Source organism: Giraffa tippelskirchi, chromosome 3, assembly GCF_054371585.1.
Source record: "Giraffa tippelskirchi isolate mGirTip1 chromosome 3, T2T-mGirTip1v1.2.pri, whole genome shotgun sequence".
Lineage (NCBI taxonomy): Eukaryota > Metazoa > Chordata > Mammalia > Artiodactyla > Giraffidae > Giraffa > Giraffa tippelskirchi.
This window is the reverse complement of record NC_137277.1, coordinates 180890863-180914468: the sequence shown is the minus strand read 5'-3', so window position 1 is coordinate 180914468 and position 23606 is coordinate 180890863. Positions and strand designations below refer to the sequence as shown.

The window sequence follows — 23606 nt, the reverse complement described above, 5'->3', positions numbered from 1 at the left end:
CCAACCTTTCCCAGTTCTTCCATGTCTTGTGCCCTTATTCAGGCTGTTCCTTCTGCCTGAAATGCTCTTCCCTGCGTTGCTTATCTAGGAAACTCCAGGTTCAGGTATCATTTCTTTGATGTTGTTTCCCAAACCCCTGGCTGAGTCAATCCCTGATGCCTTTGTGTTTTCTTTGGGCTGGTGTTATGACCTTTAGGACATAGTCTCTTATTTATTTATGTGCCCATTTCCCCCTCCAGGCAAGAGGAGGGCCACGTTTAGTGCATCTCCATGACACCAGCACCCAATATGGGCCTGGCACAGGGTAGGTGTCATGAATATTCCATGAGTTGAAAGTAATTGAATTTCCTCATGGCCTGAGCCTGTCAGTGGTAGCATCTCCTTTTCCCTAGGTTTGGGCTGGTCACTTCAGGCCAAGACTTTCCGTTTCCCTTCCTTCTTCTCTCAAGGATTAGAGAAGCCTGTGGTCTTTTTCAAGTGGAGCAGAATGTTCTCTTTTCATCTGTCCATCCATTACTTGAGTTCTTTTCTCTCTCCAGGTCAGTCTCTGCCCATAGTCTTCCTCTGCACAAAGAGGGCTGTGGAATCAGTCTGACCTGGGTCTGAGCTCTGGACCCACCATTATTAGCTGTGTGATCTTGGGCAAGTGTCTTACGCTTTCTGAGACACCCAAAAACCTTTCTGCTTTTCTCAGTTTCCACATCCCCCCAGACTGGGACTAGTGGTAAACTCCTGCCACGGGGCCTCTGCAACTGTCCTCTGCGGTAGCATCCCTGGTTGCTTCTTCTTTTTCATCAGATTTTTCTCCTTGAGTTTCCTTTTCTGGATGGTCCTTTCTGTCTCTTCTCTGTGTGTTTGCTGTTGGTCTCTCCCGGGAAAATGTAAGCTTCATGAAGGCAAGAACCATGTCTGCATTTGTTCATCCATTCAATATTTCTTGAGTGCTGACTATAGGCCAGATACCAGGCAGTGGGATATAAGACAGAGTCCTTGCCCTTAGGGAGCTCGTGTTCTAAAGCTGCAGACACACAATGAATATGCCATAAGAGTAGGTGCTCTATTTAAAACTGCAATAATCCTCTTTCCCCTACTGTTTCTCTCCGTTTCTTTCTTTTATTTATTTATTGATGGCTGTGCTGGGTCTTTGTTGATGCACATGTGCTTTCTCTAGTTGCAGTGAGCGGGGGCTTACTCTTCATTGTGGTGCACCGGCTTCTGATTGCAGAGCACAGGCCCTAGGTGCTTGGTCTACAGTAATTGCAGCACACAGTCTCAGTAGCTGTGGCACACAGGCTCAGTTGCTCCTTGGCATGTGGGATCTTCCTGGATTAGGGAATGAACCCATGTCTCTCGCATTGGCAGATGGTTGTTAATCACTGGGCCACCAGGGAGGTCCCATCTCCCCCATTTCTCTAGTGTACCACTGTCTCACACACCAGAGAATTTGCTTTCATTTTTTTGGTTGTTTATTGCTCTTATCTTTCCATTGGAATATAAGCTCCATGAGGGTAGGGATTTTTATCTGCCTTCTATCTTCACTTTGGCTTAGAGTAACTGTTGAACAGATAAATCATTATCTAGTGTTTGTTGATTTGCTCCATATGGAGACAGGCCTCAGCTTCTATTCAATTCAAGCCAGATGGCTTTGATTCAAGTCTGCTGCATATTACACGTAATCTTGGAAAAGTCACTTTCTCTCTCTGTACCTTAATTTTCTCAACTGTGTCATGGGAAAAATAGTGGTAGGGATTAAATGAGTCCATATAGGTGAAACACATAGAAGGCACCTGGTCTTATGTAGAAACGGACAATTAGTTTGTAGTCACTGTACAAGGGTTTATACTGGGCAGAAGCCCAAATGAACTTAACCTGTGTACCCCGGAGATAGACTAGAATCAATGAGAGTCAGGGAGTGGGGTAGATTCCATGGCATGAAGAGAAAGAACTTTTTAAAAGCCAGCCAGCATAGCAAGGAGAAATAGCTGAATCCATTATTACAGCTGGAGACTTCAACAGCTCTCTCTCAGAAATAAACATGTCCAGCAGGCAGAAACTCAGGGAAGACATAATTAAACTCCACAGCACCATCAATCAACTAAAGATAAAGGTCATCTAAAAACTACTTCAGGGACTTTCCTGATGGTCTGGGGGCTAAGACTCTGAGTTCCCATTGCAGGTGGCCAGGGTTTGATCTCTGGTCAGGGAACTAGATCCCACATGCTGCAGTTATATAAATAAAGACTACTTCATCCAACAACAGCAGAGTACACATTCTTCCCAAGATCACATGGAATTTTTACCAAGATAAACCACCTACTGGACCATAAAACACAACTTAACAAATTTGAAAGAAAAGAATCATACAGTGATTGCTCTCATATCATAGTGGAATTAAACTAGAAATAATAACAGAGAGTTGAAAAATCCCCAAATACTTGCAGATTAAATAACATACTTGTAAATAACACATGGGTCAAAGAAATCTCAAGAGGAATTTAAATTTTTTGACATATTAATAAAGGAAAACTAAATGAAAATGAAAACACAGCTTATCAAAATTTGTGGGATGCTGGGTAAGCAGTGCATAGAGGGAAATTTATAGCACTGAATGCATCTATGAGAAAAGAGAAAGATCTGCAATTAATCGTCTAAACTTCTGCCTTAACAAACCAGAAAAATAAGAGCAAACTGAATGCCAGGGAAGCAGGAAAATAATAAAAATTAGAGCTGAAATCAGGTAAATGAAAAATAGGAAATCGATAGAGAAAAATCAACCAAACCAAAAGCTGGTTCTTTGAAAAGATCAATAAATTGAAAAGTCTCTAGCCAGACTAGGAAAAGAAGAAAAAGGACACAGATTACTAATATCAGGAATGAAAGGGGGGACATCACTACAGATCCCATGGACATTAAAAGGATGATAAAGGCCAACAAAGGTTCGTCTAGTCAAAGCTATGGTTTTTCCAGTAGTCATGTATCGATGTGAGAGTTGGACTATAAAGAAAGATGAGCGCCAAAGAATTGATGCTTTTGAACCGTGGTGTTGGAGAAGACTCTTGAGAGTCCCTTGGACTGCAAGGAGGTCCAACCAGTCCATCCTAAAGGAGATCAGTCCTGGGTGTTCGTTGGAAGGACTGATGCTGAAGCTGAAACTGAAACTGAAGCTGAAACTTTGGCCACCTGATGTGAAGAACTGATTTATTGGAAAAGACCCTGATGCAGAGAAAGATGGAAGGAGGGAGGAGAAGGGGACGACAGAGGATGAGATGGTTGGATGGCATCACCGACTCAATGGACACGAGTTTGAGTAAACTCCGGGAGTTGGTGATGGACAGGGAGGCCTGGCGTGCTGCAGTCCATGGGGTGGCAAAGAGTCGGACACGACTGAGCGACTGAACTGAACTGAACTGAACTGAAAGGAATACTACTAACAACTAAAAGCTAGCGTTTCCAAGACCTCATCACCTGCCCTTGGTAGGTGGTGAGCTCCCTGTCCTTGGAGAGAAGTGTAGATGCGCATTGAAAGGGATCTAGGTAGAGGGGACTCAAGCATTGGGTAGGACCGAGAGGCCGTTGTGTCCCTGGGTCTCTGTCCTGGAGAGCTGTGTGCGAGCGAGGCGCGAGAAATGAGAAGAGGAGTGGATCTGTTCACCTAAGAACGTCGGTTCCGGGCGGGTGCAGAGGCGGGTGGGAATCCAGGCCCAGCCCAGGACCGCCAGGCAGGGGTCCGGGAGTGGGGGCGGGGCGCGTCAGGGCCGCGGGCGACCGGACTGGGCAGGGGCGCGCGCGGCTGCCAGTAGGGGGCGCCTCGAGACCGAGGAACGCGCTGCCGAGCCTGACGTCAGCGCCCCGCTTGCTTGGGCTCCCGCTCTGGACTCGGCGCCAGTCCCGCTCGGCGCCGCGCCGCTTCGCTCCGGCTCTGGCTCGCCTCAGGCTCGGCTCGGGCTCCGGCGGCGGCGCCCCCCCCGCGCCGGGCCCCGGGGCAGGCGGCGGCGCACCATGGCCCGCGCCCAGGCTCTCGTCCTGGCGCTCACCTTCCAGCTCTGCGCACCCGAGACCGAGACTCCGGCAGGTAAGCGCGCGTCGGTCGGACCCAGTTTGCCCCGCCGAGCCCCGGCGCCGGTGGCGTATCTCGAAAGAAAGTGGGAGTGTTGGGTGACCGGACGTGGCGAGCCTGCTCCCGGTGTGTCTTGAGTGTTCGATGTACGATCGTGTGCTCAGGGGGTTGTGTGCCTGCGAATGTGTCCTGAGGGATGTGCAAGAAAAGGTGCTGTGTGTGTTGTGTGTCCATGAGTATGTTGGGGTGAATGTTGTGTGCATCAAGGCATGGGGTGTGCGCTGACTGTCGTGTCTGCCGCTGGGTAATGTGTGTGTGGGGCCAAGTAGGATTGTATATCTGTTGTGTGTCCATTCGAGTTCGGTTGTGTGGCGGGAGTTGCTTCTGCTGATGTGTTGCGTTTGTGGGCATTTGTGTGTGCCCCAGCCCGGAGTGTTGTTTGTTGTGTGTCCGAGAATGGCTTGTGTGTTTTGTGTTCTGCGTGTGGCGAAGAGTGCTGTGTGGATTCTGCCCGCGTGTGGAGCAGAGGACGCGTGTGCGATGTGTGTGCTTGTGAGATCCGTGTACGTGTGTCAAGGCGTGGGAACGGGTCCGGAACGAGTGTGTCCGCGCGCCGTGTGCGCGGTGTGTACGTGTGGGAGTGTCTGGGGCCGGTGGTGTGCTCCGCCGGGGGCTGCGTGGGTCCCAGTGAATGCCGAGTGTGCCGGGAATGCGTGTGTAGGAGCGTGTCTGGAGCGGATGTGAGTGTGTTCGTGCAAGCTGGCTGCGTGTCCAGGAATGTTGCGAGTGTGGTCCGCTCCTGGGGCACGGCTGAGTGTGTGCCCCGGGCCAGGGCCGCCCGAGGGGGCGGTGCAGGTTCTGTGTCCCTCGGGTGTGCGCGTGGGGCGGGCGGGCCCCGGAACAAGTTGTCCTGGCGGCGCCCCGTTGCCTCCCCGGTCGGGCCGGGCCTGAGGCTTGGCAGCGAGGGATGGGGGCCCGGCGGCCGCCGACTCCGACATGTCGGGCTGTTTGTTGTTTCGCAAGTTCAGCGCGGACCTGGCTGGTGGCGGATCCGAGACGGCTCCGGGTCTGCGGAGCGCCGGGGCCCGGGCCCGGAGGGCCCAGCGCGGGGTTAGGGGCGGCCGCGGCGCGCCGGGGAGGGCGGGAGGGGAGGGCCGTGCAGCCGGGCGATCGTGCGGGGACCGGGCCGCGGCTGCACCCAGGCGGCAGGGCGGGGTGAGGGGTGCGTCCGGGTGGGCCGGGCCTGGCTCTGGGCGGCCGGACGGCGCCCCCTCCCGTTGCGCTCGGGAGGCGCCGCGGACACCGGGGTCTCCTGGGACTCCCCCCACTCCGTCGACTCCGCAACTTTGTGCCGCCTCCCCGCTGGCGGGGACGGCGGGGTGTGAGTGTACGCGTGTGAGCGTGTGTCTCCGTGCTTCTGGGTGCCGTGTGACCGCGCTGTCTCTCTGAGTGTGTTTCGGAGAGTGGAGTCTTTTGAAGGTGTGTTGTGTGTGTGTGCGTGTGTGTGTGTGTGAAGTTGTACATGTGATCGCGTTTCTGAATGTGTGTATCCAGAGCTGTGGCTGTGTATCCGTGTGTGCTGTGGACCGTGTGTCGGCGGTGGCTGTGTGTGTTCATGTGTCTGTCCCCGCCTCCCCCACCCCCCATCCTACCCAGAGGCCTGGGATGCCACACTGGGGGCCCCCTCCTGCGGAGTTGCGTCTGATAGCCTTTCTGGGGCGGGGGTGGCCTGTCGCCTCCCGGCGGCCTCAGCGTCCCCGCCCCCTCTGGTTGGGCGGCTCCAGTCTGGTACCCGGGGCTCCCGAGTAACCGGGAGACGCCCCAGACGGGTTTCCAAGCCGAGACACAGGCAGAGCCACCTCGGCCCCAGGGAGCCTCCTTCAGGCCGCCGGTCTCCGAGAACTGGCCTTTCCCGATCGCATTTGCTGCCCTCCCGCCCCCTCCGGCCCCTCGGGCGGAGCTCCCAGGGCGCCTGCAGCCTTTCCTGCCACTGACTCTAAGGTCAGCCGGACCCTGCGGCCCCAGGCCATCTCGCACAGCTTTAGCTTTGACACCTGAGCGCCGGAAAGGACCCCTAAGGCGACCTCCCTCCTTATCTTCCCCCAACCCTTCCCCCTGTCCTGCAGCGACTTTGCCCCCTCCCCCACCCTGAGATCAAACCGAGGGTACTACATGCTCTCCCATCGCTACCTCCATCACCTCGATTCCGAGAACCCTCAGATGCGCCCCCCCACCCCACTTTTTCCAACAGGGAGGGCTATCCACGGCTGAGGTTGGGGACTGCGATCTTGAGCCAGTTGCTTCCATTCCTGGGGCACCAGTGATCTGCTCTGTCCCATGGGCTTCATAATAAGGGTGTATGGCACTTGGTAGATTGTAAAGTAAGCCTCTGTCTGTGAGTGTCAGGGAACAAAAGACGGTTTTGAGGGTGGCTACAGAGCCCCAGAGGCTGTGATTTGCAGCCAGGGGGACCTGGGTTCAAATTTGCCTCTGCCACTTGCTGTCCTTGTGTCCTTGGGCAAGTCACTTCTCTTCCACAGTTCCTGACACCTGTAGCTATTACTGTTGAGCTTCATTCAGAGGCCCTCAGTAGAAGGGATGTGATCCCCCTGCGTCCCCGGACTGGTTTGAGTCAGCCCAGCTCCCTGAAAGGGCCTCCTGAGTCACCCCTCCCCCCAAAGGGTGGGTGGTGATGTCTCTGAGCCATGCAAATCTGGCAGTAATTTATTCCGTTGCGTTCTAGCTCATTTTGTCCTTTTGGTTGCTGGCGCTGTGGACAGCAGGAATGAGGGAGAGGCTGCCCAGTGGTTTCAGGTTGGGCAATAAAGGCTTGTCTGGGCAGTTGGCCCTTCTCCCTCTGGTGGGGGAGGGACTCAGCAGGAAGACGTGAGAGTGGCCAGAGTTGGGGTGCTGAGCTCCTGGGCGGCCTCCTGCCCAGCTCTGGTGCCAGGGGAAACCCAGGGTGGATGCCCTGCTTGTTCCAGCTGTGCCATCGTGGAACATGACCGCCAGGCTGGTCGTGCAGGACTGGGTTAGCTAGAGTCGTTGGGGCAGCCTTGTGCCCTCCTTTTTCTTTTAAAACCCTTCCCTCCTCCAAGCTGTTCTCCTGTATCCTGATGCACCCGACCCTTATGCTGCCTCAGGATCTCTCTCATCTGTCCCCTTCTCGCCATCCTTACCCATCTTTCATGTGCAGGCAGGCTCCAGCCTCTTCCTTCCACTCCTCCCTCCATAGTGTCAGGGATCTTCCTAAAACACATTTGAAATCCTGGTTTGAAACCCTTTGAAAGCTCACCATTACCTCCCAGTTAAGTCTCTTTCCCAGGTCCTCTTGCCTGCTCTGACCCCTGCCTGCCTGTCCAGTCCCATCAGCTTTGTGCTCTTTGCCTTACATCCTATGCTCTGACCAGTTTAACCCACCTCCCAATACCCACTAAATGCCCACTGCCCTCCATCTTCTCTCTGGGCCTTTGGACAAGCTGTATTTCCCCCCCAGAACTCTCTAACTCCACCTCCTCACTCAGTGAACTCCTGCTCCTCCTTCAGGTTTCCTCTTAGACATCACCTCCTCTCTGAAGCCTTCCTTGGTTACTCCCTCTTCTAGTCCAAGAAGGGAGGAGGGGGTTGATTGGATTTTTCATAGCACTGTAATTATTGTAATTACGGTTTATTGGTCCTTTCTCCCTTAGAGACCATGAGCTCTGTGGGAACAGGGACTGGGTATTTAGCTCACTTTTGGATCTTAACTGCCAGGTACAAGGCCTGGCCCACTCCTGCTGAGTAAATACATCAGGCAGGAAAGAATGAGTGATGTCCAGGGGGTCAAGTTCTGAGCTGGAGATGCCAGATGGGGGCGCACCTACTCCACTGAAAGTAGAGATTGAAGAAATAGGTTTCCCTCAGGAATCTGGAAAATTCTGCTAGGGTGGGGGTGGGGGGTGGTGTTGTATGAAAAGGCCACACAGAGCGTGTCATCTGGGAACTGGGAGTTGGAGAGGTCATCCCTCTGCCTGCCAGCCCCCCGCCCCCCTCCGCTGTCTGCCACCCCCTCTCCCGCAATCATCCTTGCCCCCCAGCAGCTAGCAGGGCCTATTGTCACCCCTGGTTTCAGCTCTTTGTCCTGGAGGCTCGGCAGTTGGTGAGAGGCATCAGAGTCCCAACCGTCACTCTGAGCGGCTGGTCTGGGGCGGGGGGTGGAGGGCGGGTGTTTCCTCAGTCCTCTGTCCTCCGCTCAGCCTCTGTCCTGGCTGCCCCTGAACCCAGGAAGCGGGGAGTGCTGCTCCCCGTGGTGACCCTGGAGGTGGAGTTTGGGGGGGCCGGGGGAGGTGTGTGCAGGTGCCATCCTGACATCTGGACAGTCAGAATGGTGTGTGTGTGTGTGTGTGTGTGTGTGTGTGTGTATTTGCGTGTGGCTATGATTGTATGATTGTAGCCTGGGGCACAGGACATATGTGTGGCTTCTCAGGGGGGTCTAGCCATCTGGTCACCCTGTGTGGCAGACTCTGAATTCTGAGTCGAGCTGCTCTGATCCCAGGAAGCCTGATGCTGGGTGTCCGGGTATCCACGTGTCAGAGCCCTGGAGTTTGGGTACAGAGCTCTTTGGGTGGGTGACATCTCAGGATCTGGGCATGGGTGTCCCAGGACCCAGATGTGGGAGGATTGGGGTGTGTCAACATAAGAATATCCCAGTGTCTCTGGATCCGGAGCTGGGTATACTCCGGTGACTGGGAGTCCTGAGGTTAATGGGTGTGGGGGACTGTGACTGCCTTGTGCCTGGCTATGGGGCTGCCCAGAGGCCTGGGTGTGGGTACCCATGTGTCTGGGTGTGGGGTATCTATGTATCCAGCAATGGGGTGCGACTGTGTTGGAGTATCCGGGTGTTGGTGGGCTTGGCTGTAGGGTGCTCTGTGGTCAGTGTGTCTAGGTATACATTTAGGTGTCTGCCTCTCCAGGAAAGGGGTGTGCATGTTTGGGTGGGGAGTGTCTGTGTGGTTCTGCTCCACTGTGGACCAGGGCCTGGGCCTGTGCCAACCCAGCCTGTGATACTGCCTTCCAGGGGGCCAGCCTCCTGATCTTCAGACAGTACCCAGTGCCAGGGCCCTCTGGAGGAAGCCCCTGTGGTTCTGCTTCTCAATGGATAGTCACTAGAAGTTTATCAAATGGTGGAAATGTTCTCTACCTGCACTCTCCAGTTTGGTGGCTACTTCTTCACAGGTGGCTGTTAGTTTGCTTATTTTTTTTCTATACTGGGTCTTTGTTTTGGTGCACAGGCTCTTCATTGCAGCTTTCAGGCTTCTCTCTAGTTGCCTTGCGCTGATTTCTCTAGTTGCTCCGGGGCTTGGTAGCCCTGTGGCATATGAAATCTTAATTCCCCAAGTAGGGATCGAACCCACATCCTCTGCATTGGAAGGCAGATTCTCAACCACTGAACCATTGGGCAAGTCCCTGGTTATTAGGTTTTAATTTAAATAAACATTCAGTCCCTCAGTCTCACCACCCAGATTTTGAGTCCTCAAGAGTCGCCTCTTGCTACTAATTATTGTATTGGTCAGGCTATGTATTGGTCAAGAGCATCTCCATCACAGCAAAAAACTCCATGGACAGTGCTGGTCTAGAGGTGCAAGGCCTACAGCATCTTTAGTGGGGCCTGGACACCTCACCAAATTGATGGACTGTCACTCTGTGGCCACTGAAGAAGGTTTTGCTGAATCCACGTCCCCTTCTCTGCAGCCCCTTCATTCCCTGCCTGGACCATTGTAGCGGGCCTCTCTTTGGTCTCCGTTCTGCCATCTGCCTACTTCCACCATCCCGAGATCTGAATGGCCTCTCAGGCAGACATAGGATGCTGCCACTCCCTTGCTCTAAGCTGAAGGCTCTCCAGCGCCCAGAGGCCAAAGCCTGAGATGGCAGAGAAGACCCTGTATGACCCAGTCCCTGCTCTCCATGACTACTTTGTGTTTATACCTCTCCTCCCCTGACCCCACTCCTCCCAATCCGCCTTTGGCTCCAGACTCACCAGGCCAGTGTTGATCCCAGAACCTGCCAGGCCCTTTCACACCTCTCTACCTTTGCACATGCTGTGCCTTCTGCTAAGAACGCCCTTCCCAGATGCCGGTTCTATCCCTGGGTCAGGAAGATCCCCTGGAGGAGGGCATGGCAACCCACTCCAGTATTCGTGCCTGGAGAATCCCATGGACAGAGGAGCCTGGCTGGCTGCAGTCCACAGGGTTGCAAAGAGTCGGACATGACTGAAACTACTGAGGACGCACACATGCACGCATAGTAGAGGGGAGGAAGGATTGGGAGAGGGAGATTGGGAAGGCGTGTTGAGATATTTGATGGGCAAGATCACAGCCAGGAATGGAATGACAGCTGTGGGGCAGGGAACCATGAGGGGGGATGGGAAATAACCTGCAATAAAGCTATATCTGGGGAATGGGGACAGCTGGGAATGAGGGGACAGGTGGTGTTGGGGGGACAACTGAGGGTGGGGGAATAGATGGGGGATGGCTAGAAGGGGAAGTGGGACAGCTGAGGGACAAAGCATGACAACTGGAAAGTATCAGAAACCTATTTGGACAGGACACAGTGGAGGAGGGGGTCCTCAACTGAGAGGGTGGGCCATACATTGCTCAGGATGTGTGCATGTGGGTGTTTCCATGTGTGTGTGTGTGTGTGTGTGTACACCCTAGTGGTTGTGTGTGTGTGTGTACCTAGAGTGTAGTGGTGAAGTGTGGCTTGGGAACCACACCATCTAGGTTCTGATTCTGGCTCTCCCACTGCTAGCCACGTAGCCCTTGGGCTAGTTGCTTGACCTCTCTGACCCTTTAGTGTTCTCATCTGTGAGAGGAGAGATGATAATGGCACATCCTGCATGGGACTGCAGTGAGGATGTATTTTATACACGTACATATATAGTTTAGAACAGGTTCTGGCATGTGGTAAGCCCTGGGAGTGCTAAACTGTTATTAAGTGTGTGTGTATGTGGTGCAGCATCTCATGTGCTCAGAAAAGCTTGTTTTTGGCCTCTGATGAAATCCAGGCTTGGGAGGGGGGCTGCTGGAGGGACGATCCAGGTTCAATGGGTCTGGAAAGCCTCTCGTCCGCTTCCCTCCCTGTTCATCCCACTTCCCACCCACCCGTGGCCAGGGCCTAATCCAATAGGTGTCCCTCTCTGTCTCTCTCTCCTCCTGCCCCTCACTGCCCAGCCCTGGGCTGGGGGCCAGGGGATGTGCTTTAATTGTCCAAAAGCTTTTCAGCAGAATCTGAATTCATTGTTCGCCTGCCAGCGCTCTGGGGCCCTGCTCAGATAGAAATACCTGGACCATGTGCTCAGTTCTGGCTGCCCACCCCGCGGGTGGTGGTGGCTTCATTCTGTGCCCTTGGAGAATCACTGGGGTGGAAGATGCTGGAGATGGGAGATGCGAGAGGGGGAAGCCTGCAGGGTGGATGGGGCCTCAGCCCCCAACCTGTGGTGTGGCCAGCCCAGCCTGGCAGAGCTGTAGGCGCAAGGGTCTCTGGGGCCGGGGCTCCCCTGTTGTCCAGAGCATCATGGGAGGCATGTGCCACCTTTTGACCTCATGCTAAGAACTGCCCTGCATCACGGCCCTGGACTGCTCTGGCTGTGTGCTCTCCGGGGTTCCTGGACCCATCCCCTCAGGGCTGGGCCACTGGATTTCATCCATGCACTGCTCTGCATCTCAGCTCTACACTGAGATGGCTGCACTCTGTGGGTTTCCGCGCTGCATTGACTGTGTGGACTTTTGTGCGTGTCTGTTCGCCCCATCTGCAATGTCCCGTTGTGCTGTGTCCTGTCATTGTGCTGCCTTTTGTGTCTCTCTTCTGTGTCTTCTGTGCTGCATGACTGTTGGATGACAGTGTTGTGTCAGGCTTGTGGACTCTCCTGGAATCGGACATGGTCCCTGGCAACGCACCCCTGCACTGTGCCAACAGATGGCATGCTACCACGACGCTGCATCTGCGTCACGTGGCCTCTGTAGGCGCTGCATGGTCGCTGTGGGCATCTGCCCTGCATCGGGGATGGCTGGGAACAGCCTGTCTGTGGTCCCCCATCCTGCTGTCCCAGGACAGCATCCCTTGCCAGCACAGCACTTCTGTCCCGTTGCTTCGCTGCACTGCCCTGGAGGTGCGCCTTCTCCTGGCCCGGCCCTGCACCCTGTACCATGGCCGCTGTAACGCCACCCCTGTGTTATTTCGGCCTTTCCCTGTAGAGCCACTGAGGTGCCAGCCAGTGTCCTTCCTGGGGTTCTGTAGGCAGCCCCAGATGAGCAATGTCTTTGCTTCAAGTGGCTTCACTGCAGGTTTCCTCTGGCTCCCACTGCACGCTGCCTGAGAAGTCGGGAGCTACACTGCAGCTCGAGGCCACTTTGTAGGGCTCTGAACTGGTGTGGGTTTTTACCTACATTACCTTTGCCAGCACCTGGTGATGCATCTGTGCCCTGCACGCCTTCACGGTCCTGGGCCTGGGCCTCTGTCTTGCACTGTACCTGTTCACCTGTTCGGGCGCTCTACTGGGCTTCAAGATCCAGAGCGTTTGCACTGAATTCCCTGTCTCACCCGGTGTCTTCACGACATTCCATTTCGGTGCCACTTTCTCGCCCTGCTCTTGAGTCTACACTTTCTGTGCTCCTTGGGACTGTGTGGAGCACCCAGCAGTTCCTTCTGCACCACACAATGTCCTTCTCTTTGCCAAATCTCTACATGTTAAGCCTGCCTCCTCTAGACATCCTTTTGGTGAGAATTCATGGAACGCCAATTATGTGCCAAGCCTAGTGAAGCTTGGGTGGATAGGTACACCTATCCCTTGGTGCTCAGTTCCAGCCCAGTGTACCTCTAAGTTGCTCACTGGTGCACCGTGCCTCCGAGCAGCTCGGAGTCATGGCCACGATGGATGGGGCACCTCTCCACTGCGTCGTGGCACCGACCAGTCCTGCTGTGCTGTGTCTGGTGCTGTGTGAGGTCTGTGCACCCTGGCTCTGCTCCTGTGTACTGTGTAACTGCATTCCGCCTCTGCGCAGTGTGGAACTGCTGCATTGCACCCCAATGCCCACACTGGGGTCACATAGCCCTCTCTCTCCATGGGACCATTAGAAAGACAGATCTTTGCACTGCACATGTTTGTGCATAGCCCTCTGCCTCTCTACTCTGCACTTAAAAAAAATTATTTTAAAATAGCTTGGCCACGCCATGTGGCATGTGGTGTCTTAGCTCCCTGACTAGGCAGGGATCGAACCCACATCCCCTGCATAGGAAGTGTGGGGTCTTAAGCACTGGACTGCACTGTGGTTTTATATGACACAGGGTGTCTGCACTACTGGCGTCCGCGGATTCTCTGCCCACTGAACTTCTGCACAGAACAGCCCTCCCTTCAGCCCTTTGCCTCTGAAGTCCAGCCTTGCCCCATGTCTTCCCCTTCCGTTCAGTTCAGTCGCTCAGTCATGTCCAACTCTTTGTAACCCCATGGACTCTGGCACGCCAGGCTTCCCTGTCCATCACCAACTCCTGGAGCTTACTCAAACTCATGTCCATTGAGTCGGTGATGCCATCCAACCATCTCATCCTCTGTTGTCCCCTTCTTCTCCTGCCTTTAGTCTTTCCCAGCATCAGTCTTTTCCAATGAGTCAGTTCTTCACATCAGGTGGCCAAAATATTGGAGTTTCAGCTTCAGCATCAGTCCTTCCAATGAATATTCAGGACTGATTTCCTTTGGGATGGACTGGTTGGATCTCCTTGCAGTCCAAGGGACTCTCAAGAGTCTTCTCCAATACCACAGTTGGAAGGCATCAATTCTTCGGTGCTCAGCCTTCTTTATGGTCCAACTCTCACATCCATACATGACTACTGGAAAAACCATAACTTTGACTAGATGGACCTTTGTTGGCAAAGTAATGTCTCTGCTTTTTAATATGCTATCTAGGTTGGTCATAGCTTTTCTTCCAAGGAGCAAGTGTCTTTTAATTTCATTTCTTCCCCTTACATTAACAAACAATATGGCAGCCCTGCTGTTAACTTTGGGGCTTCCTGTGCATTTGATCCAGGAGTTGGGGAGTAGGTCTGGCTGAAGTTTCCTCTGTTGTAGCTGACTTCCTTCTCTTCTCAGTAGAGCTGGAAGGTTGCTGGCACTGTTGGGTTCTGTATTGGCTCCTGTAGGGGGTAAAGCTCAGCTTTCTCACCCGTGGCCTGGCCCTGGGTTATCTTCTTGGTTGCAGCTCTGCTGAATGCTGTGTGATTAGAAAGTGGGCATATTGCTGCCAGCCCTGCCCTTGATTAACTGATCATCAATTATTTAGGGCTCTGGAGGGCAGCGCCAGGGAGCCCTAGCTAAGGTCTCACTGTGTTGATCTGGGCCAGGAGAGCACTGAAGTGGGCTGGGCCAGGTTTCTGGACTGGAGTCATGGTCTTTGAGTCTGGGTGGGGTGGGTCAGGATCAGAAGAATATATTTATATAAAATGGAATATTCAGTTCAGTCGCTCAGTCGTGTCCGACTCTGCGACCCCATGGACTATAGCATGCTAGGCCTCCCTGTCCATCACCAACTCCCGGAGCTTGCTCAAGCTCATGTCCTTCGAGTCAGTGATGCCATCCAACCATCTCATCCTCTGTCGTCCCCTTCTCCTCCTGCCTTCAATCATTCCCAGGGTCTTTTCCAGTGAGATATTAGTCAGCCATAAAAAGGAACGAATTTGAGTCAGTTGAACTGGGGTGGATGAACCTAGAGCCTGTTATACTGAGTGAAGTAAGTCAGAAAGAGAAAAATAAATATCTTTTATTAACATATATATGTATGGAATCTAGAAACACGGTACTGACGAACCTATCCTCAGGGCAGGAATAGAGACACAGATGTAGAGAATGGACTTGTGGACACAGTGGAGGAAGGAGAGGGTGGGACGAACTGAGAGAGTAGCATTGAAATATATAAATTACCATGTGTAAAATTGATAGCTAGTGGGAAGTTGCTGTATAACACAGGGAGCTCAGCTCTGTGACGACCTAGAGGGGTGGAATGGGGAGTGGGAGGCAGATTCAAGAGGGAGGGGATGTATTAATATGTATACTTATGACTGATTCACATTGTTGTACAGCAGAAACCAACACAACTTTGTAAAGCAGTTACCCTCCAATTAAAAATAAGTTAGAGAAAAAGGAACTGGCTGGGATTGTGCGGTCACTAAGTCCAGCCTTGGTTGGTATTCTACTATACACAGGGCTTGGGGATGGTGTTCAAAGGTAAAAGAGACCTCGAGAAGGGAGGAGGTGGAGGTTAGACAGGCCTGAGATGGAGCTATTGTTGGGGTGGAGAACATGGGATGGGCTAGGTTGGGCAAGAATGTCCAAGGGTGAGTCTGTGTTGGTTTCAGGGTTGTGTTGGGCTACCTAGAAAGGGGGTGTGGCTTCAGGTGATGGCATGAACCAGTGTTATCCTTAGGGTTGTATCTGAGTTCCCCAGGCCAGGGTTGTGGCTCTGCCAGGGGTAGGGTATGAGGCCAGCCCCTAAATTTGTAATCCAATGGGAGGAGTTTTGTTTCTCCTGGGGCCATCCCTTGGGAACTGAATGTTCTATTGACAAACCAAAGGGAACAAAAATCTCATTGCAAACAGACTCTGTTTACCTAGGGTCTTTGGAAAACACTGATGCTGGCTGGCAGCCGTTGTTGGCACAGAGCACCATTCCCTGTCTGGTGGGGAGGAAGTCTGGTGCTTCCACGTTTGTGGTGCCCACACGCACAGGCACACACGCACACACATGCACCATTCTTCTCTACCCACCATGTACGCTCACCTCCCCTTAGGCACTGTACCCCTATATCTCTGCATGTAAACAAATGCCTACATACCCACAACTTCACAGCGCACTGCCTGAGAGACTCACACTTTGAGACCGGTGCTCCCCCTCACATACCTGTCCCCCGTAGCGTCTCTCTGCCCTCAAGTTATTCTTACCCACATGCATGCTCACACAAATGGAAGCAGAATTCTAGAGGTGGAACAGCCTTAGAAGTCACCTAGATCTTCATTCTCATTTCATAGGTGAGCAAGTGGGGCTTCAGAGAGGGCAAGCTACCTGCCCAAGGTCACACAGGGAGTTAGAGGCTCAGCGGGAATTAGATCCAGGCCTCCTGCCTCCCAGTCGAGTGCTCACAAGTCAGTACCCGGCCATCACTCTCACTGCCGTGTGCACGTGTGTGCACGCACACACACACACACACACACACACATGTCTGTACGTGGTAATACATGCACATGGAGGGGTGGAGACCCCCTCCTGCACTCTGGTTCCTCTTGCAGAGGTTGCTTTGCCCCTTACATCACCCCATCCAGGGCCCAGCCGGATGTGGATAAACCATCATCCTCCCTTCCCAAATTGTGGCTGACGGTTGCTCAGGCAACCGCCTGCCAGATTGGGGAGATTAGCTGAGGAATGTAGCTGGGCCAGTTTGAGCTGAGGCTGGGGGAGCTGTTGGGGGTCCTGGGTTGATTCAGCCTACCCTCTCAGGGAGGCCCTGGCAGAGATGCTGTACCTGCAGAAGGGTCTGGTTTTCTCCCTTTCCCCAGCTGAGACTCTGTCCCCAAGGTGTGGATGAGGCTGGGGGAAGAGAGTGTGAACATTTGAGCATGTGTGTGTGTGTGTGTGTGTGTATGTGTATGTGTGCATGAGCGTGGGTGTGCATTGTGCATCTCTGTTGATGTGCTTGAAACGTGTGCTGTTTGTGTCCAGGATGGGAACTTGAGGTCCCTTCCTCACCAGTTCCTGACATCTGGTTCCAGACCCCTTAATGACTTATCCCACTTCTGAGCCTATAGTGTCCTCTGGAGAAGCCCCCTGCCCTCCTCATGGCTTATAGAAGGGGTCCCCAACCTCTGGGATCTAGTGCCTGATGATGTGAGGTGGAGCTGATGTAATAATAATAGAAATAAAGTGCACAATAAATGTAATGTGCTCGAATCATCTCAAAACCATCGCTGCCCCCACACTCCCGCCCTGTCTGTAGAAAAATTGTCTTCCACGAAACTGGTCCCTGGTCCCAAAAAGGTTGAAGACCATTGGCTGATAGGATGCATCACCTGTCTTATCTGAATCCAGGAGCTTCTCTCCTCCAATACGAATTGTGTCTTCCCCACTCAGAACAAGGCCTGACCTCTCACTCTGGCACTTGGCTCTCCTAGATCTGGCCTCAGCCTCCTGCCTGCCAGTCTCATCTCCCATTGCTTTGGCCAGTCTGGGTTCCTCTCTGTGTCCTGGATGAACTGTGTTACCCACTACCTTCCTTTGCTCTTGGTGGGCCCTTTGCCTCAAATGCCCCTCTCCATCTCTGCTGGCCAGAATGCACCCACCTCCAGGAAACCTTGCCCCTGCACCTGCCCTCCGCCCCTGACCACCTCCCCATCCCCGCCACCGTGGCCTTGACTCTTCTCTGTTTTGTCTCATTCCCTCACCTCCACTCTGACTAGGAAGTCCTTGAAGGCAGAGCAGAGTCTTAACCATCCTTGTGCCTTTACTGGTGGCAACCCAGGGCCTGCTTTGTACTGTCAGTGAACGAATGGCCTGTGAATGGAACTGAATTGGCACATGTGGCCAGTCTTCTTGAATGAAGATAGATGGCTTAAATCCCAGCTTCTCAGACTTAAGATGTGGCCTTGGGCAAGCCACCTCACCTCCCTGTGCCTTGGTGTCCATCTGTAAAATAGGAATAATCATAGTAACTACCTAGTGAGTTACTTTGAGGGATAGTGGCACGGCAGGTCCTGGTGGTAGGTGGCAGCCCTCATGTGGTGGCATTGATATGTGTGGGTGCATGTTGGTGCCCAAGTCTGGGTTGATGGAGCTGAGAGGGAGTTCCTGACCATTCTTGCTCTCAATGCAAAGTCTGATCTATTTTCTTCCCTCTGGGCTGCAGGCCCCTAGCAGGAGTTGGATCTCTAGCAGAATCAGGGACCTAGCTTTGGGACTCTTAGCTCCTGAGCCATCCAGACTGGAGGTGATGGGGGCTTTTCCCAGAATCTGGGAGGGCAGATTGTTCCCATCCCAGGGTGAGCTGGGGACCAGGTCAGGGTGGGGCTCTCCTTGGAGAGCCTGGCCCCAGATATGTTACCCTCTGAAGACCATGGCTGGAATGGGCCTGGCCCAGAAACTCAGGACGGGGGATGGACACGGGTCAGGGAGAGGAATCCTTCTGCCTCTGGAACGGGATGCTCCGAGTGGTGACAGTCAGCTGGGGTCAGTCAGCCTGGTGGGGTCAGTTGTTGGAGTTATTTGATAGCAGTCAGGGGTCATTCTGGCCGTGGTCAGCTGATCTTAGGTCAGTCAGTCAGTCTGGTTGAAGTCAGATGGGTTGGTGGTCATCTGGATGGGGCCATTGGTTCAGGTCTGTCTGTTTGGGTGTCACTGACCTGGGTCAGGCAGTCTGAAGGTTACCCTGGCTAAGGTCAGACAGTCTAGGGGTCCCTCTGACCAGGTCACTTAGTCTGGGAGTCCTGACAGCTCATGTAGCCTGGCTTAGAATGTATGGGAGGAAGCAAAGGGGCTGGCATTCTCAGGCTCACCCTAGGGCCATGGGTGACACGTCTGGGACAGCTGCCTTGTTACTTGTGAGGGGACAGGAAGGACCTGAACCCCAGGTTCTTCTGAATCCCAGCAGCACTCTGGGTCCTGGAGTCCCCTTTATGGCAATTCATCTGGCTCAGGGAGGCCTTGACTAAAACCTTCAGGCACAGACTCAGCTCAGGGTGAATGAAGTCAGCTGTCTCCTCCTCCAGGAAGCCCTCCCTGACTATTTCTACTGGCCTTGTTTTCTCTCTGTGCTGTGCTATGGGTCATTTTCTAGGGGGAGAGCCAAGGCCTCCCCAGCACAGATGGGGTTAAAACCTACCTTCCACAGGCTACAGGGCACATGCTGACCAGAGTTCTTCACACAAAGAGGCAAAGTGCTCAGCCAAGGTCCCACCGCAGCTCTGAAGCGAGGCTGCTATTATTTTGTCCCATCCACTCTGTGCCAGCCTCATGTCCACTTTATTTTACACTCTGATGGGGTCCGTGAAGAGGAAAGGGAGACCCCCCCGACCCCCAACAGTGGTGAGCCTGTGCGTGCCTGGCTTTGCAGGTCAGTTCAAGAGGCTGCTTCACGTGGTCTGTGGCAACCTGGAGAGGTCCCTGCTGCAGAGGGAACAGCAGAGCCTCCTGAAAGTCAGGTCACCGGCTGTGCATGCAGCTGCCCACCGCTGTGCCAGGCACGTGGCACTCACTCCCTGTTACTCTCTGTTTCTCATCCCTCCTCTCCTTGAGGCTGGGAAGTAGCTCAGATTTGCTTCTTCTCAGAGTGAAGGCTTTCCTGGTGGGGAATGTGGACTTCAGCCTCTGAGCTCCGTGGATTCATATTCTGCTTCTGTTACTCAGGTGGCTCAGGCGCAGAGCTCTTGTCTTCTGAGTGCTTGCATGTGCCGGGCATCGTGCTAAGCAGACCCTTGTGCTGAATCCTCAACAAACCCCCATGTGGATAGGGAAACTGAGGATGAGAAATGGTCATGGTCACAGGACTGGCACATTGCAGAGTCAAGATTCAGTCCCAAGCCTGTCTGATGCCAAAGCCCACTTGCTTATCTACCACCTTATACTGTAGACAAATCCCTTCACCGCTCGGAGCCTCAGTTGCCTCTTCTGTCAAGTGGAGAGAAGTACTAGTGACTGGCAGGCACCTAGGACAGGGCCTGGCATGATTTGTGTCTGCTGCCTGGCCGCTCATCCAGGCGTTTTCCTGCATCTCAGATGCCTAAGTTTACCCCTGGTAGTGGTGGTGATGTGTGCTCAGTCATGTCCAACTCTTTGTGACCCCATGGACTGTAGCCCACCAGGCTCCTCTGTCCATGGGATTCTTCAGGCAAGAATACTGGAGTGGGTTGCCATTTCCTCCTCCAGGGGATCGTCCCAACCCAGGGATCCTGCATTGGCAGGTGGATTCTTTACCACTGCACCAGCTCAGGGGAGAATGCAGGCACCAGTTACTTCCTGAACCAGTGGTGTTCTCAGGTGTATTAGGTCCAACTCAGGGCTTTGATCAGCCAGCTAAGATACATGGACCTCATTACCAACCGAAGGACTAGCATCCATTTCGATCCCCTCTTCCTGCCTCCCCTTCTCCTTATTTAAACTGTGCATAGTGGCTCAGAATTTTGGGAATTTGCTTCCTGTAGTCATGGGTGCCCGTATTTCACATGATAGTGTTTTGGCCTGCCATGTTCCTGCAGGCAGGGACCTCAGTTGGGTGACTTTGGGTGGTGTGCATCCCCTAAGCCCATCCATCAAGTAGAAGTACCACAGTAGTGGTGCCTACTCAGAAGCCGAGGCCTAAATGGGACTCCACACTCAGAGCATTTAGCATTGTGCTGGGCTTGTTGTAAGTCACGTGATCAGTTGTTGTTGTTATTTTTAAGGAGATGCCATCAAGGCTGGCTTAGGGCAATTGATTCTGCCAGTCCTGGGGCCCACTGTCTGTCCTCTCTGCAAAGATGCAGGGGCCAGTGATAGAATACTGACCAGCAGTCAGGAGATCTTGGTTCAAACCCCGCCTCTGTCACTGACTGCTGATTGACCTTAAAGAAGTCACTCAGCCTCTTCGGGCCTCAGTTTCCTTACCTATAAAGGGGGATAATTCTAGTTCTGATCTCACGAGTTGTCGTGAGACTTTAATGGATAGTAATGATAACGGGCTTCCCTGGTGGCTCAGATGGTAAAGAATTGCCTGCAACGCGGGACACGTGGGTTCAATCCCTAGATTGGAAAGATCCCCTGGAGAGGGGTATGGTAACCCACTCCAGTATTCTTGCCTGGAGAATCCACCTGGACAGAGGAGCCTGGCAGGCTGCAGTCCATGGGGTTGCAGAGAGTCAGACACGACTGACCGACTAAGCACAGCACAATAAAGATAACGTGCTTCCCTGGTGGCTCAGATGGTAAAGACTCGGCCTGCAACGCAGGAGATCTGGGTTCAGTCCCTGAGTAGGGAAGGTCCCCCCCGGAGAAGGGAATGGCAACCACTCCAGTATTCTTGCCTGGAGAATCTCATGGACAGAGGAATCTGGTGGACTGTAACCATGTGACACGACTGAGTGACAAAGACACACACACACACAGAGTAATAACAACTAGTTTTTGCTGAGGAGGGTCTTTAATGGGTGGTTGAGCCATAGGGGTTTGGGGCCTATGGAAGGGGGTGGACAATGTGGGAGGTCTTGGCATGGGGAGGAGACAATGGAAAGAGGGCCTTGGTGGAGGGAGAGGGTGAGGGAGGGAGCATTTTGTTGGAGGGAGCAGTCGGGGGAGGGCTTGAGGAGGCCGAGAGGAGGAGGGTGGGCCTGGGTAGGAGGGGACCGTGGGGACACCTGGAGGGTAGCCCCAGGAGCCCTTTGGGCCAGCACCTCCACTCCAGCCTGGGCTAAGCAGGCACTGCCCTCACAGCCGGCTGCACCTTCGAGGAGACGAGTGACCCAGCGGTGCCCTGCGAGTACAGCCAGGCCCAGTACGACGACTTCCAGTGGGAGCAGGTGCGGATCCACCCCGGCACCCGGGCCCCTGCGGACCTGCCCCACGGTGAGCCTACCCTCAGTCACCATTCCTCCTTCGTCTCCTTCCAGGGCCATGCCGCCTACCCACTGGCTGTGTTACCTTGGGTCCATTTCTTAACCTCTCTGGGCCTTATCTGCTCTGTAGTGACACAGATGACACTGAATGTGGAGCTCTCTGGACTCAGACCAGTTGTGTATATCAGGTAGTTTTACCTGTAAAATGGGTGCAGGTTCAAGTCCTCAAAGACCCTTGTAAACTGTAAGGTAAAGCCCACCTCCCGTTATTCCTGGGGTAGCTTAGCTCAGGATCCTCCTTACTCCTGCCAAGTCTTCCTAAATCCTCCACCTTCAGGGAGGCTTCCTTCTCCCTGTGACTGAATCCTGGTCTCCCAGGACGTCAAGATGCTGACAGAGCAGTCGCTCTGGGGGCTGGATGTGTGTAAATCCTTCTTTCCTCTGCCCCTTTCTTCCTACAAGTCCCAGGTCTTTCCCAACTTCTGCCCTGCCCAGTCCCTATTTCAGGATGGGGAGCATTTGGCATCATGAACACTGGACTGGGAGTCAGGAGACTAACTGCATAGATCCTAGTCCTGACCTTCTACCCTGATGATGGCTTTGGCATCATGAACACTGGACTGGGAGTCAGGAGACTGATTGCATAGATCCTAGTCCTGCCCTTCTACCCTGATGATGGCTTTGGCATCATGAACACTGGACTGGGAGTCAGGAGACTAATTGCATAGATCCTAGTCCTGGCCTTCTACCCTGATGATGGCTTTGGCATCATGAACACTGGACTGGGAGTCAGGAGACTGATTGCATAGATCCTAGTCCTGGCCTTCTACCCTGATGATGGCCTTGGCATCACGAACACTGGACTGGGAGTCAGGAGACTAACTGCATAGATCCTAGTCCTGGCCTTCTACCCTGATGATGGCTTTGGCATCATGAACACTGGACTGGGAGTCAGGAGACTGATTGCATAGATCCTAGTCCTGGCCCTTCTGCCCTGATGATGGCTTTGGCATCATGAACACTGGACTGGGAGTCAGGAGACTGATTGCATAGATCCTAGTCCTGGCCTTCTACCCTGATGATGGCTTTGGCATCATGAACACTGGACTGGGAGTCAGGAGACTGATTGCATAGATCCTAGTCCTGGCCTTCTACCCTGATGATGGCTTTGGCATCATGAACACTGGACTGGGAGTCAGGAGACTAACTGCATAGATCCTAGTCCTGGCCTTCTACCCTGATGATGGCTTTGGCATCATGAACACTGGACTGGGAGTCAGGAGACTAACTGCATAGATCCTAGTCCTGGCCTTCTACCCTGATGATGGCCTTGGCATCACGAACACTGGACTGGGAGTCAGGAGACTAACTGCATAGATCCTAGTCCTGGCCTTCTACCCTGATGATGGCTTTGGCATCATGAACACTGGACTGGGAGTCAGGAGACTAACTGCATAGATCCTAGTCCTGGCCTTCTACCCTGATGATGGCTTTGGCATCATGAACACTGGACTGGGAGTCAGGAGACTGATTGCATAGATCCTAGTCCTGGCCTTCTACCCTGATGATGGCTTTGGCATCATGAACACTCGACTGGGAGTCAGGAGACTGATTGCATAGATCCTAGTCCTGGCCTTCTACCCTGATGATGGCCTTGGCATCATGAACACTCGACTGGGAGTCAGGAGACTGATTGCATAGATCCTAGTCCTGGCCCTTCTACCCTGATGATGGCTTTGGCATCACGAACACTGGACTGGGAGTCAGGAGACTAACTGCATAGATCCTAGTCCTGGCCTTCTACCCTGATGATGGCTTTGGCATCATGAACACTGGACTGGGAGTCAGGAGACTGATTGCATAGATCCTAGTCCTGGCCCTTCTGCCCTGATGATGGCTTTGGCATCATGAACACTGGACTGGGAGTCAGGAGACTGATTGCATAGATCCTAG

At 53.5% G+C, this 23606-nt stretch overlaps 1 protein-coding gene across 11 annotated transcripts in view; it reads left to right on the top strand.

The window, feature by feature from the left end:
• Positions 1-3805: 3805 nt before the first annotated feature.
• PTPRU (protein tyrosine phosphatase receptor type U) overlaps positions 3806-23606 on the top strand; it is a 93636-nt gene continuing 73835 nt past the window's right edge. For all 11 annotated transcript variants that reach the window (XM_081586292.1, XM_081586286.1, XM_081586291.1 and 8 more), the window contains exons 1-2: positions 3806-4072; positions 21532-21663. In XM_081586292.1, coding sequence (XP_081442418.1) covers positions 4000-4072; positions 21532-21663 — 205 coding nt within the window. In that variant the 5' untranslated portion in view covers positions 3806-3999. The remainder of the gene's footprint in view (positions 4073-21531; positions 21664-23606) is intronic.